Genomic DNA, 14,998 nt, shown 5'->3' with positions numbered 1-14,998 from the left:
TGCTGGGCGCTCCTCTGCCGAGCTTGCCCTGTGCTGTCACCGGTAGTGACCGTGAGACTCGATGGCTGAAATAGCCAATGTATTAGAACCAAATACTGTTAAAATTCTGAAAAGGTGTTACCTACATTCTTTTTTTAAAATTTTTTTTAATGTTTATTTTAGAGAGGGGGGGAGGGGCACAAGAGAGGGAGACAGAATCTGAAGCAGGCTCCAGGCTCTGAGTTGTCAGCACAGAGGCCAAAGCAGGGCTCAAACTCACAGACTGCGAGATTATTACCTGAGCTAGTTGGAGGCTTAATTGACTGAGCCACCCAGGCGCCCCTACCCTGCATTTTTTTTTTAATAGTTTATTGTCAGGTTGGTTTCCATAAAACACCCAGTGCTCATCCCAAGTGCCCTCCTCCATGCCCATCACCCCCCTTCCTCCATCCCTCTCCCCCTTCAGCCCTCAGTTTGTTTTCAGTATTCAAGAGTTTCTCATGGTTTCTTATGTCCAGAATCATTTCTTCTCTAATCTTGCGGTAGCTGATAAACTTGGCTCCTGATAAGTCACGTGGGCAGAAAGTACTCGTTCTGTTCTTTCCAGGGACATGTATACTCGGTGTTTCCCCTTTTGTACGTAACGTCCCGCTCATATAAAGGAACCAACATGAGGTGCCCGGAAGTTCCCTGCCTTCTTTGGCATAGGGAGATGGGCACATAAATGACTTTACTGATTCTGCAGGGACAGTGTTCCTTCTGCAGGCATGTCTGTTTACAGATCCGCTGACCTGCCACATCGGCCCTACCCAAATCAGCCATTTAGGGCCAGTCTCTGGACATTGAACACCTTCTCCACTAACCTGTCAGCTCTGCAGAGGCAGAGAGATGATGCTTCTCGTCCTCTGCTACCTCCTCAGTGCCTGGGAAGGTGCTCATGAACTTAACATGCTTAGCACTGTCGGACTCTGGAATAGTACGCTCAAGTAGTTTATAATTCAGAAGAATATTACGTAGTAGTAATATACAGAAATAATATTCTAGTAGCATTGGCCGTTAATAAATTTTAAGCATTATAAATGTGAGGATAGGAAAAGCCTGAGGAGGAAATGAAATAGTGGGGAAGACCCTGTTGTAGTGGGGAGTGGAAGTTAGGATGAGGGTTTGTAGCTGAATGCACGATGGGAGAGGGGCCACGTCAGCCTTCAGTGTCTGCGGTCAGCATACTGAACAAGTAGTGGTCCTGCTTCCGGGGACGTGCACTGTCACAGTCTTCTGGAGGACGCTACAGTCCGATTTGTCAGAAGATGAAAGTAATTCTGCTTCTGAGAATTTAGTGAGATAACTAAGGATTTAAACGTGTTTATCGTGGAAATGACTTGATGTCCAATAATAAAAAATAGATTGACTAGATCATGATATATTCTTGCTGGCGAATATTATTTAGCCATGTAGTAAATAGTGCAAGTAAGTGTTTACATGAGAAGATTCGCATAATGTGTTAAGTGAAAGAAGAATACCAAATAAAATTTTTGTTGTTGAAAAGAATTAACACAAGCAGAAGCTTAGAAAGATACGGACCAAATCACAGACATTAATTCCTTTGGTAGTGAGATTTTAGGGCACTTTACATTACTTTTTTCTTATTATATTTTATGATATTTTTCTATCACATTTTACTTATGTGGTAAGAGTAAACACTGAGACGTTTAGCTTGATGACTTTGGCATAGGAACTAGTTCCCACTGGATTGGTCAGGGTTGTTTGCTCTAGTCAGTCTAGGAAAGTTGTGTTCCTGCTTTTACATGCTCCGAGATGAACCTCGGGGCGGCTCTCCTGGGCGGGCCCTGTGCAGTGGCACCCAGCAGCCCGTGCACACGGGCTCACGAACTTGCCAGTGGCGCGTGACTTTCTCGTCAGAGCAGCAGGGGTGGGGAGCTCAGGGAATTTATGAACATGGGTTATAAGAATGTAGAAGATGGCAGGTTGCAAGGTAAGAGAGGGGCAAGAGGGGAATATTAGAGCTGGTGACCTCTGTACTATTCTTGGGAATTCAGCCTGGGGTCTTAAGATTCTTTGGTTTCCTTTTATTCTCAGGAGCAAAAGAAGAAAGATGATGTGATTGGTGGTAAGAAGCCATTTCGACCAGAGGCCTCAGGCTCCAGCCGGGACTCCCTGATGTCTCAATCCCATGCCCCGCACAACCTCCACCCTCAGAAGCCTCACTTGCCTGCCTCCCATGGCCCGCAGATGCACGGGCACCCAAGAGATAACTATAATCACCCCAACAAGAGACACTTTAGTAATGCAGGTGGGTCCCTAAGCGGAGTTTTAAAGAGAGATGCCAAAAGAATCATTGTATTTTCCGAAGACAGCTAGACCTTTGTACTTTATTCTCTTTCAACACTTCACTGTCTTCTTTCGTCTCGGTGACACAGAGCATGAAGTAAAGAAGAACATGGCCACCACCATAAACAAAACAAATGACAGACTGAGAGAAACAATTTACATTATATAGGACAGTCACATGGTTTAAACTGAAAGAGCCCTTGTAAATTGGTAACAAAAGAATAACCAAATAGAAAAATGGGCAAAGGTTAGGAATTAGGAATTCGTACAGAGGGGGAAATTCAAATGGCCAGTATGACAAGTTGGCCAGTATTGCTATTAGGGAAATGTAAATTAAAGCAATGGTAAGCTGACCAAAATTTTTTTTTTTGGCCATTCAGATCAACAAAAATTTAAAGGGTGAAATATACACAGGTTGCTAAGACTGTGCATTGCTACAGTCTTTCCAGGAATTAATCTCAAATATCTTAATACATAAGCTCCTTTTCTGTATGTATAAGGATACCGTTCAGACTTCGAATGGCAAAAAGCAAGAAATAATTTGAAAATAGAATCATTGGATAAATAATAGGACATTTATACTCTGAATATTATCAATTATTAAAAAGAATGACTTGGCTTTATAGGTCAACAACAACAAAATCTGTGTTTAAATTTCACGCATCATAACTTTACATTTTAGTTTTAATTTTTATTAAATTCGTTCATTCCCTTTTCTGTTTTTAACATTTATGTTTTATTTACTTTTTTAATTTACATGCAAGCTAGCATATAGTACCGTAATGATTTCAGGCGAAGATCCCAGTGATTCTTCCCCTGTTTATAGCACCGAGTGCTCATCTCAGCAAGTAATGCCCCTTACCCGTTTAGCCCATCCCCCCACCCAGAACCCCTCCAGCAACCCTCAGTTTGTTCTGTCTTTAAGAGTCTCTTCATGTTTTGTCCCCCTCCCTGGTTTTATATTATTTTTGCTTCCCTTCTCTTACATTCACCTGTTTTATATCTTAAACTTTTGCCATTTTAAATACCCAGTTCATTGGCATTTAGTACATTCACAGTGTTGAGCAGCTACGACTTCTGTCTTAGTTGCAGAACATTTCCGTTACTTCCAGTGGAAATCACACATCCATGAGAGGGTGCGCCCCCCTTCCTTCCCCTGAGCCCCCACAGGCCCCAGTCTGTAGCCCATGTGTCTGGATTCATGTATTTGGGACACTGCGTATTAATGGAATCATACTATGTGTGTCTGAGTTCTGTTTTCAAGGTTCATCTGTGTTTTTTTTTTTAATAGTTCATTATTCTTAACAATTTTTTTGAAAAACTTATTCTCAAGTTTGCAAACACACAGTGTGCTCTTGTCTTCAGGAGTAGGTTCCTGTGATTCATCTCTTACATATGACACCAGTGCTCATCCCAACAAGCGCCCTCCTCAGTCACCTGTTTTCCCCATGCCACACAGTCCACCTGCCCCCATCAACCCTCAGTTTGTTCTCTGTATTTATATGGTTTGTTCCCTCTTTGGTTTTATCTTCTATTTCTTTCCCTTTCACTATGGCATCTGTTACATTTCTCAGATTCCATATATGAGTGAAGTCGTATATATGTCTTTCTCTGACTGACTTAATTCACTTAGCATAAAACCCTCCACTTCCACCCATGTTGTGCAAGATTTCATTCTTTTTCATTGTCGAGTAATACTCCTTAGTGTGTGTGTGTGTGTGTGTGTGTGTGTGTGTGTGTGTGTGTGTGTGTGTATACACCACATCTTCTTTATCCATTCATCATCATTCTTCATGTGAGTGAAGTCATATATTTGTCTTTCTTTAATTTCGCTTGGCATAATACCCTCCAGTTCCATCCACATAGTTGCAAATGGCAAGATTTCATTCTTTTTGATTGCCAAGTAATACTCCATTGTATGTATATACATGTGTATATATATATACCACGTGTTCTTTATCCATTTATCCATCGATGGACATTTGGGCTCTTTCCCTGATTTGACTGTTGTTGATAGCACTGCTGTAAACATTGGGGTGCATGTGCCCCTTTGAATCAGCACACCTGTGTCCTTTGGATAAATTCCTAGTAGTGCAGTTACTGGGTCATAGGGTAGTTCTATTTTTAAGCTTTTGAGGAACCTCTACACTTTTCCAGAGTAGCTGTACCAGTTTGCATTCCCACCAACAGTATAATAGGGTTCCCCTTTCTCTACATCTTCTCTAACATCTGTTGTTTCCTGAGTCGTTAATGTCAGCCGGTGTGATAGGTGTGCGGTGTCTCGATGTGGTTTTGAAGGGCTATCTGTGTTGTGATGGGTGTCAGCACCTCAGTCCTTTCTGGGGCTGACTGACCTTGCATTGTGTGCACGCGCACCACCCTCTGTGATCCATTCGTCCGTTGATGCACATTTGGGGTGTTTCTGCTTTTTGGCTATTGTGAATAGTACTGCTGTGAAAATCTGTGTGTAAGTTCCTTTTGAGCACGAATTTTTAGTTGGGTATATACGTAGCAGTGAATTGCTAGTAATTCTGATTTAACTTTTTGAGGAACCACCAACCTGTTTTCTGTAGTGTATGTTTGAATACTGTTTTGAATGTTTATTCAAAACAATACTGTGTTTGAAAAAGCATAGAGAAAGATGTGAAAACACAGAGTACCAGTTACCGCAGGATGCTGGGTGGAGGGCTGATGGAGGGAAGTTAATAATTCCTCTCTCTTCTGTTGCTTCACTGGTTACGGTGAGCATGAATTTAAAGATACAGGTAATAAGAAAGGGAAAAAAGCATATAGAATCCAACCAAAAAAGTATGTAGTATATATAGAGGTCCTAATATAGGGTTTTGTAAAGAGTAAAATATTCCATAATAAGTGCTTTTTAAAAAAATTTAAAATGTTTACTTTTGAGAGAGAGTAAGAGAGAGCACAAGAGGGCACGTGCGCGCATGCCTGTGAGTGGGGGAGGGGCAGAGAGAGAGGGAGAGACAGAATCCGAACCAGGCTCCAGGCTCCAAGCTGTCAGCACAGAGCCCAGTGCAGGGCTCCAACTCAGGAACCGTGAGATCATGACCTGAGCTGAAGTCAGAAGCTCAACTAACTGAGACACCGGGCGCCCCTCCATAATAATCTTAATGAAGTGTACCTTTCTTCCTAAACTTCAGTTTTAGAATTTCCACTTGATTTCTTTGAAAAATATATTTCATTCTTGTAAAATTAATAAGCTTTTAGAAAACTTGATTTTCTCCATCTTTTCCTCTTTTTTTTAACATATGAATTACAGTTATTTAAAAATCTTTGCCTGCTTACTCCAGTATCTGAATTCTTGTGAATCATTTAATGTTGTATGTTTTATTTCTCTTGGTTCTCAGTCATAAAGTCCTGTCTTTGGCATGCCTAGTTATTTTTGATTAAATGGGGAAACCTATGTTTTATTTTATTTTTTTGACGCCTAGGTTTTAAAACTTGTAGAAGCTCCGGGAGCACCTGGGTGATTCAGTCAGCTAAGCATCCAGCTCTTGATCTCAGCTCAGGTCTGATCTCAGGGTCATGAGTTCAAGCTCCACACTAGTCTCCATGCAAGGTGTGGAGCCTTCTAGAAAAAAAATTATGGAAGCTTCAGATGACATTGCTTTTCCAGAAAGGATTCGTCCTTTCCTTCCCCAGGGCACATGGAGTGTAAGGCGATCATTCTGGTCTAGTCTGCCTCTGGGCCCTCCTGTTCCTGGGGCTTAGCTCTTCAGAGTGCTCAGCGGAGGGCCTGGCACATTTTCTGCCCCTGACCTTCAGCAGGCCCTAGACTCGAATCTTGGTTTTCTCAGCACCATGAGACTGTCCCAGACTGCTCTGCTCATCTGGGACTTGTGTCCTCAGCCTCTGCTCCCTGCAGACTCAGCACGTATTTTAAGGGAGACTGGCTGTTAGTTTGAGCCCCTCAGGTCTGCTGTGTCCTTCTAGCCTAGAAAGACCACCAAAGGCCCAGCTTGTGCTGGTAAAGGCTTAAATATTCGGCCCTTTGCCTGTGTACAGAGTCCCAAACCTCCCCAGTGGCTACAGCGGTCACCTCTTACCTCTCTGAGGTTTTCTGCTCTTTGGAGACTTACTCTTTCTAGTCTAGTCCTGATTGCCCTGGCTACTCTTTGATGTCCTCAAACAGGTAAATTTTGTTTATCTGGCCTTTCTTACTGTTCTTGACAGGGTGTAATTCTGCTGCAAGCTACCCTGAACTAGCTGGAAGCACAAGTTCCAGGTCTTCTGATCTTAAGCATCTAAGTAGTTCAGAATTAATTGATCACCATTTGATTCAGGGGGAAAAAGGTAATTACTGTGCAGAATGATTACAAACTATACCCATGTTTGTAGATCTAAGTGTATTATTTGTACTGACTTTTTCCTGGGATCAGACTGGTTTTGTGTTATTTGTGTGATGTCACTGATGTTACATTCTGATCCTTTGAAAGAACTCTTCTTAGCTCACTGTAGTCTTTTATTTAAGTCTTGGATTCTTCACTCATCTCCTTAATAGCTCAGTACTTTCTAACCAGCGACCTCCCTCCTGGCGGGTTCAAGAAGAAAGAGAAGCACTGTTCGGTTTCTCTGGAAAGAAATGAGTTAGCTAGACTTGTCAGCTTCTCCATGATACCGCAGACGCTGACACCTTGTAAGCTTCTCCATGATACCGCAGACGCTGACACCCTGTTTGAAATACGACTTTCCGTTTGAAGCCACCTTCAAGTGATCCTTTTTCATGTCATGAAGGTGTCTCTTGTTGTTGTCTTAAGTTATTAGTTTGAATAGTTAAAGTTTTTTACTTCTTGGTCCTCTGGCCTGATCCACAACCAGAGCAGCAGGGAATTTAAGCCACTGGCTGACTGTTATCAATTCCTAAGCTGTCAGGTTCCTTCATGATACTATTCTTTGGCTCTATAAAAAAAATATTTAGTAGATCAGCAGCATGAGTAGAGAGGCATCTACTTGGTGGCTTATTTTTGGTGTTAATACAATTGTAGATAGAAGATGGATTTCCCATGAGGTCACATAGTTCCTTCTGGTTAAGCCTATGTCCCTGTTTCCTAAGGGTGCCACAAACTGGGAAATGTATTCTTCCACACTTCTGGAGGCCAGAAGTCTGCCCTGAGTGTCAGTTGGGCTGTCTCTCTCTGGGAGATGTGGGGGAGGATCCAGTCTCTGCCTCTCTCCTGGCTTGTAGTGGCCGCCAGCAACCCTTGGTGCTACTTGACTTCCAGCTGCATTCTTCTCGTCTCTGCCTCCATCTCCAGGGTCCCCTTGTCTCAGACCTCCCTCTGCCTTTCTCCTAGAACAATACCTGTCATTGGATTTAGGGCCCAACCTAAATCCAAGATGATCTCATCTCAGAATCCTTAATTACGTATGCAAAGACCCTGTTTCCCGGTACAGTGACACTTACAGATTCTGAGTGGACATGTATTTTGGAGGGTCACACTTAAACCCACTATAGCCCCCATTCCAGGACTTTTATGGGTTCACTACTTTTTCTGATTAAACGTAATTCTTTTCCTCAGGGAAAAGGGAGGCTGTAGAAGCTGAAACAGATTTCAGTTTGGCCCCATCCTTGAGAGTTAGCATATTGATCCAAATCCACAGTTAGAAGATTTACTTTTTACTGGAAGAGGTTTATTATGTCCTTGGTGTGGGCTAGGAAAGAGTCGTAGAGTAAATATGAGTGGTCTGGAAATCTTTCCAGAGGCCAGGCACTGTTTCTGGTAGCGGCTGGTACACAGACTTGAGATGTGTAAGCAGAAGACACTACCTTGTGGCTATGAAATTCAGCAGTGCTGTTTTCTGAATTAATGTTTAGTTTTGGGGTTTTTTTGGGTGAAATCTCATTTTAAGGATCTGCCCCAGATTGGAAGGTAAAGAGGCATGGAAAATAAAAAGCAGTAAGTTTTATGATTTCATAAGGAGAAAGGCAGTGAGTTTTCTTTTGCCTTAGAAGTTGAGGGAGAGAAGGTTGAGATTCATTACTGGATGTGTACCAGCAGCAAAAAAGCTAGGAAGGAGGAAATTTAATGTCTATTTATATAACGTGTCAGCCTTTGAGTTTAAACTTCAGTGGATGTGAAATTCAGCCATTTTTTGAAGTCATGAAACTGTGTGCTTACTTTTCCTGCAGATCGAGGAGACTGGCAGAGGGAAAGGAAGTTCAACTACGGTGGTGGCAACAGCAACCCTCCGTGGGGCAGTGACCGGCACCACCAGTACGAACAGCACTGGTACAAGGACCACCACTATGGGGACCGGCGACACATGGACGCCCACCGCTCGGGGGGCTACAGACCCAACAACCTGTCCAGAAAGAGACCTTACGACCAGTACAGCAGCGACCGAGACCACAGGGGGCACAGAGATTATTATGACAGGTAGGCAGAAGGTCCTGAGACACCAGGTGCTGACCTCTGCCAGGAGTGTCACTGGTTGAGAGGAAGAGACGAGTGACATACCCATTCATGTACTCATTAAATGTTCACCGAACCTCTCATCGTGTGCCAGGCGTGCTCCCGAGTCTGAACCAACGTTTTTACCATCAGGGCATCCTCAGCTTGTGGGGGAGGAATCACGGTGTAGACAACTGACACAGTGTGCAGTATGGATCCTGGAAAGTAGAGGTTTTTGAATTTTTCCTGAGGGCTGAAGCAGAGGAGGTTGCCGATTGTTGATTTGGGCCTTGAAGAGTCTGCGAAACAAGTGGAATAGGCCAAGGGTGGGCATCCCGAGAGGGAAGTCCAGAAGATGGACACACTGATTAGTAGGAGGCCTTGAATGCCAAATTATAGGTCTTAAGTTGTGTTCTCTGGGTCATAGGGAGTCATTTGCAGTTTTATTCTTCTACTTGTACAGGAAAAGAGTTTTCTGTCTTTTTCTGAGGAAATGGGAAGAAGTGGTGGCCTTGGAACCTTAGAGTCCATAACCAAAATGATTGAGCTTGACATGACGCTCTCAGATACCCTAGGTAGCAGGGATCCTGAGATGGGCCCCAGCCCATGGTGTTGCCTGCCACCAGCCCACGGTTTTGGGTTAAAGACTTTGGAAGCTGTACCGTCTACAATGATACGCTGCCATTATGAGCCAAGATTGTAACTTGGGAGAGTGACCAAGAATAGGAAGGGCTAGATAGGTTTCTGTATTCTTCCTAGAAAAGGACTTGGCTATATTTTAACCTCACAGCAGCTTTGGCTTTTCTTAGGCTAACGACTTTGCTTGCACTGGAATTTAAATTTGGAAAATTTCCCATTCAACATCTCCCTTCTTTCTTTTTGGAGGATCTGGTAACTTAATTATTTATAGCCAAGTAGCAGCTGTCTCCTTTAGAGGAGGATTTGAACTGAACCCCTTACCCCCACTCTTCTATATCACCCTGTGTGGCTCCAGTGGACACAGGCCCCACATTTCTTTGTGTAGATCTGTATTTCTATTAACTATCACTCTTTTTCTGCCCAAGGACCTTTTTTTTTTTAATGTTTATTTATTTTTTGAAAGAGAGAGAGATCGAGCATGAGTTGGGGAGGAGCAAAGAGAGAGGAAGGCACAGAATCCAAAGCGGGCTGCAGGCTCTGAGCTGTCAGCACAAAGCCTGACTTGGGGCTGGAACTCACGAACTGTGAGATCATGACCTGAGCTGAAGTCTGAGGTTTAACCACCTGGGCCACCCAGACACCCCCTGAGGACTTTTGTTTTAGTATGGGTCTGCTGGTGATAAATTCTTTCAGCATTTATACATCTGAGAGATTCTTTAGTTTGCCTTCATTTATGAAAGATACTTTGCTGGGTATAAATTCCCAGATTAACACTTTCTGTACTTTAAAGATGTTCTGTCTGCTTGCTTTGTTTGTAGTGGAAAATGTCATCTTTATCTTTGTTCCTCTTTATAAAACATGTTTTTTTTCCCCTTCATTACTGGTTTTCAGCAATTTGATTACAGTTCTACATCCTGCTGTATTTTTTCTCATGTTTGTTTTGCTTGGGAAGTGTTGAACTTCTTGGATCTGTGGGTTTGTCTTTCCTATCAAATTAGGAAGAATTTTTTTTTTAGACCATTATTTCTTCAGGTTTGTCCCTGTTTCCTCTTATCTCCTTTGGAGATTATAGTTATGCCTGTATTAGTCTGTTTGCATTGATTTGCTCTCAGAGCTCATGGATGCTTTGCTTATATTTTTAAGTTTTGTTTTCTTTCTGTCTCAGTCAGACATCTGTTGATGTGTCTACAAGTTCACTAAGATTTTCAAGGTCTAACCTGCCTTGAGGCACATACAATATATTTTGAATTTCATACATTGTAGTTGTATTTCTAGAAGTTGTATTTGAGTTTTTTTTTTTTACTTAAATATTTCTATCTTTTGAAATCTGGAATACAGTTCAAAAATAGTTTTTAGGGCATCAAGGCAACTCAGTCAGTTGAGTGTCTGACTCTTGGTTTTGGCTCGTGGGAACAACCTCCATGTTGGGCTCCACGCTCAGCCAGGAGCCTGCTTAAGATTCTTTCTTTCTCTGCCCGTCCCCTGCCTGTTCTCTTGAAAGCAAATAAATAAATATAATAAAAATAAGAGCAGCAGCTCTCAAAGATGATAGCTCTTTTTTTTTTTAATTTTTAAAAAACTTTTTTAATATAATACATTTTTTTAACATATGCAGTTATTTTCCATCATTTACAATACAGTAGTTACAATGACACTCCAAACAGAAAAGCAAAGTAAAAAATCAAAACCCCAACTTCTATTTCATGTGATTAGACTTATACAGAAATTAGAAGGTTAAGTAACAGCTAGGTAATCACCTAATTTCACAGCTATCTGAAGTGGCAATCGTTATATAGCAGCTTATCTATGATACATTCAAGAGAAATGATACAATTTATTACTTGCCCATAAGCTACAACACAGCCTGCTTAATACCTTTCCTTAAATTCCACCTCTATACTACAGTATACTTGAGGTCCATGCAAAAAAGTAGCTACCTTTTATATAGGAAATGGATGATTAGATAGCTCTTCTTTTAAATATAAAAAACAACCACCACCAGCTTTTATATCCTTGTTGGCTGATTCTACCATTTGGATTAGCTTCAAGTGATTAACGTATCTCCTCATTAAGGTCTTATTTTCCTCTTTTTTCCATGCCTAGTAATTTTTTATTAGCTGCCTCCCCGAGTGCTGGATGGTTTGTGTTGCTGTAAATATTCTGCAGCTCTGTTATGAGAAACAGGTTATCTAGAAGCACTTTGATTCTTTCAGGTCTTGCTGTTAAGATTTATTGGTCAGAAAGGGAGCCATGCGCTGGCAAAGTCTGATTATTCCCCCTCACTAGGGCAAGAACACTTCCTTGTACTTTCCTGGTGGCCCTTGAAGCGTGAGGTGTCTTGGAGTGGCCGGTGAAAGCGGGGCGTTTGTACGGCTCATCGGGGCGGCCCCTGCCTGGCCTTGGGTAGTTTCTGCACACGCACACCCTTGGTAGTGTTCAGCCGGACACTCAGAGGAGCCCCTGGCAGGTCTTTGAACTTCCTGTGTGCCGTTCTCTTTTGCATCCCATCTTGTGGGCTCTGAGTGCCGTGGTTCTGCCCCCGCCCCTCACCCCATGCTGTCTCCCCTTCCCTGTGCTGAGGCCTGGAGCCGGTCTCAGGGTGGTGAGCAGGGTTGTTCGCCGCCTCCTCTCATCAGTGCTCCGTCCCTCAGGGAGTCGCTGTTCTTTGTTACTGGACGTCTGGTCTGTGTCTTCAAAACCATTTGTTTTGGTCCCTTTCTTCTTGTTTCAGGTAGGAGGGTGGGATTAGTTCCCCGTATTCTACTTTGACTGGAAGTTGAAGTCACCTGCTTTCTCTCTTTTGTTTAATGAGGGGAAATTCACATAAAGTTAATTAATTGTTTTAAAGTGAACAATTCAGTGACCTTTAATATATTCACAATGTTGTGCTACCACCGCGTGGGTCAAGTTCCCAACACTTTCATCATCCCGAAACAAACCCCATGACCCTTAAGCAGTCACTCCGTTCTGCTGTCTCCGCAGCTCCTGATAATCAGTCTATATTTTATATTTATGGATTTACTTATTTTGGGTATTTTGTATAAACGAAGTCATACAAGGTGTGCCCTTCTGTGACTGGTGTCTTTGGACACTTAGCATAATGCTTGAGTCTCATTCTCAGTGCAGCTCGCCTCAGCACTCCTTTCTTTTTGTGGCTGAGTGACATTCCATTGTATGCGTGTGCCACATTTTGTTCATCCCTTGATTCATTGTTGGACGTTTGAATTGTTTCTACCTTCGGCCATTGTACATAGTGCTACTATGAACATGAGTATGAAATTATTTGTTTGAATACCTGTTTTCAGTTCTTTTGGGTCTATACTGAGGAGGGAATTATTAGTCATATGGGAGTTCTGCGTTTGGCTTCTTAGAAACCACCTGTTTTCCACAGTGGCTGAGACCGTTCACATTCCTGTTAGCAACGTATGAGAGTTGGAATTTTCCCACACCTTTGCCAACACTTACTCTGTGTGTGTGTGTGTGTGTGTGTGTGTGTGTGAAACATGGCCATCCTAGTGGGTGTGAATCAGTAAGTAGCTCATTGTGGTTTTGATTTGTATTTCCCTGATGATTAATGTTCTTTAAAGATGTTTAGCATCTTTTCATGTGCTTAGCGGCCATTTGTAGATCTTTGAAGAAATGCTTGAGTCCTTTCCCCGTTTTTGAATTGGGTTGTCTTTTTGTTGTTGACTTGTACCAATTTTCTTTTAATAGGATAACAAGCAGTCTACTGTGGTGCTAAGTAAAAATTTTACTATTCTTCACATGGAGTCAATTTTTTAAATAATATATTTAACACTTTATTTATTGTGGAATGATTGGGTTGATTGTGGCTTTTGCTGTTCCCAACAGCTTTTCGATTACTTTCCGTGGCTCTTTTTCTCCCGGGCCAGCTCGAAGAATATGAAAATATTTGTAGGTCTGTTGTGCTGAGGGGAGTGCGGCTTTATAGAACCGCCAGTGATTCAAGGGCGTGCTGTTTCATGCAGACTTGAGGTTGTATGTCATTTCGTAGGATGGGTATTGCTAATAATATAAAATAGCCCTTTGTTATTACTTTTGTTTTTCCGATTCCTAGTAATGTGAGCAGTTGTGAACTCTGAGGCCTTTGGAAAGGCCCTTGAGTATGAGTCCGGGCGGGTGAGCCAGTGGCCGGGGAGCGCGGGCTGGAGCTGTCCGCTGAGCCTTGTGTCTCTCTTTCAGGCACCATCATGACTCCAAGCGGAGGAGAGCTGACGAGTTTCGGCCTCAAAATTACCACCAGCAGGATTTCCGACGAATGTCTGACCACCGTCCCCCTGTGGGCTACCATGGCCAGGGACCCTCGGACCATTACCGCTCTTTCCACACAGACAAACTGGGGGAGTATAAACAGCCCCTGCCCCCCCTGCACCCCGCCGTCTCAGACCCTCGCTCGCCCCCTTCTCAAAAATCACCCCACGACTCCAAGTCACCCCTGGATCACAGGTCTCCCTTGGAGAGATCACTAGAACAGAAAAACAACCCAGATTATAACTGGAATGTTCGGAAAACATAAAGGACAGCTGGGAATGAAGGGGAGAGCAAGAGTCATTGAGCACCTGGATATTTTTGGTCTGATCCAGTAGGAGCCAGTTACCTAGACCAGTGAGTGGAGTTTCGGGACATGCCGCTGCTGTCAGCTCGCTGGTGGAGGGAGCCCCTCAAGGAGCGGGGGGCCTTCCACTCGGTCCGGCCTGGGTTTGGGCCGCCACTCCTGCACTTTGACGCCCCCTCCCATTCCAGCCTGGTCCTGGCCTCTAACTGCAAGAGGTGCTAGGAGGAAGACGTGACTTTTGCGTCCCAGCTTCGTGGGCTGTGTTTCCCCATTGAAGGAAGGAGGGATCTCAGAGTCACGAGGATTTTGTTGCCAGGTCCGTGTGCCCTGGGCCCGCGCGCGGTGGGCTGGGAAGGAGCGTGTGTGTGAAGGTTGCCGGGACCTGCCAGACCGAGCGTGATCTGCTTCACTGTGACGTGACGGATGCTGCTGACAGGGGGTGGGGCGTGGGTTTCGCCTCATAGGACTTGAAGGGGAGCAGGTACACTCCTCACATGTGTTCTTGGGAGAACTGGACCCTTGGGCCTCCTTGTGACGCCTGTGGTGCAGGGGCTGGTGGGGAGCAGCTTCCGCGTGGCCCCTTCCCTATAACACTAACCTTTCCCACACTATCTGGACATTTCAGAGGTTCGGTCTCTGAGCGGGTCTCCTCTGCCCCGGTGCCGGGGGGAGTCGGCCCGTCTGGCTGACTCGCCCTTACTGTGAGTTTGCGGCAGCATTGCAGCTGGTGTGGGTCTCTCTTGACTGGGAGTGGGCTGGAGCAGTGCTGGGGGGCAGTGTGGCCAGGGACCCGGCATCCCTGGTGGGTTTCTGATTCCCTGGATGAGCAGTCTGAGGTCAGGGCCTGGAGAGGAGGGGAAGCTTGCTGCGGGCGTGGGCCAGGCAGGGGTGCGGGCAGCAGGCACACTTCCCAGGGGAGGTTTGGGGGGCTTCAGTGTGGTGCCAGGTCATTTGCAGCCACACTCGTTACTCTGGTTCCCTTCGTACAGCTTGAAGAGGTAGACTGCATAGAACATGCATCTCCTGACGCCACGCAGCGGGT

At 44.1% G+C, this 14,998-nt stretch overlaps 1 protein-coding gene across 6 annotated transcripts in view; it reads left to right on the top strand.

The window, feature by feature from the left end:
• Nucleotides 1-14,787, top strand: part of CHD2 (chromodomain helicase DNA binding protein 2) — a 115,904-nt gene extending 101,117 nt beyond the window's left edge. For 5 of the 6 annotated variants that reach the window (XM_029951007.1, XM_029951009.1, XM_029951006.1 and 2 more), the window contains 3 exons: nucleotides 2,077-2,290; nucleotides 8,480-8,726; nucleotides 13,584-14,787. In XM_029951007.1, the coding sequence (XP_029806867.1) occupies nucleotides 2,077-2,290; nucleotides 8,480-8,726; nucleotides 13,584-13,917 (795 nt within the window). In that variant the 3' untranslated portion in view covers nucleotides 13,918-14,787. Of the gene's footprint in view, nucleotides 1-2,076; nucleotides 2,291-8,479; nucleotides 8,727-13,583 lie in introns of those variants that run through there. The other variant, XM_029951010.1, reaches the window with a different exon arrangement.
• The last annotated feature ends 211 nt before the right edge of the window (nucleotides 14,788-14,998 follow it).

This window comes from Suricata suricatta, chromosome 9, assembly GCF_006229205.1.
Source record: "Suricata suricatta isolate VVHF042 chromosome 9, meerkat_22Aug2017_6uvM2_HiC, whole genome shotgun sequence".
In the NCBI taxonomy this organism is placed as follows: Eukaryota; Metazoa; Chordata; class Mammalia; order Carnivora; family Herpestidae; genus Suricata; species Suricata suricatta.
Note: the sequence above shows the minus strand (reverse complement) of the source record. Positions and strands in the feature narration are given on the sequence as shown.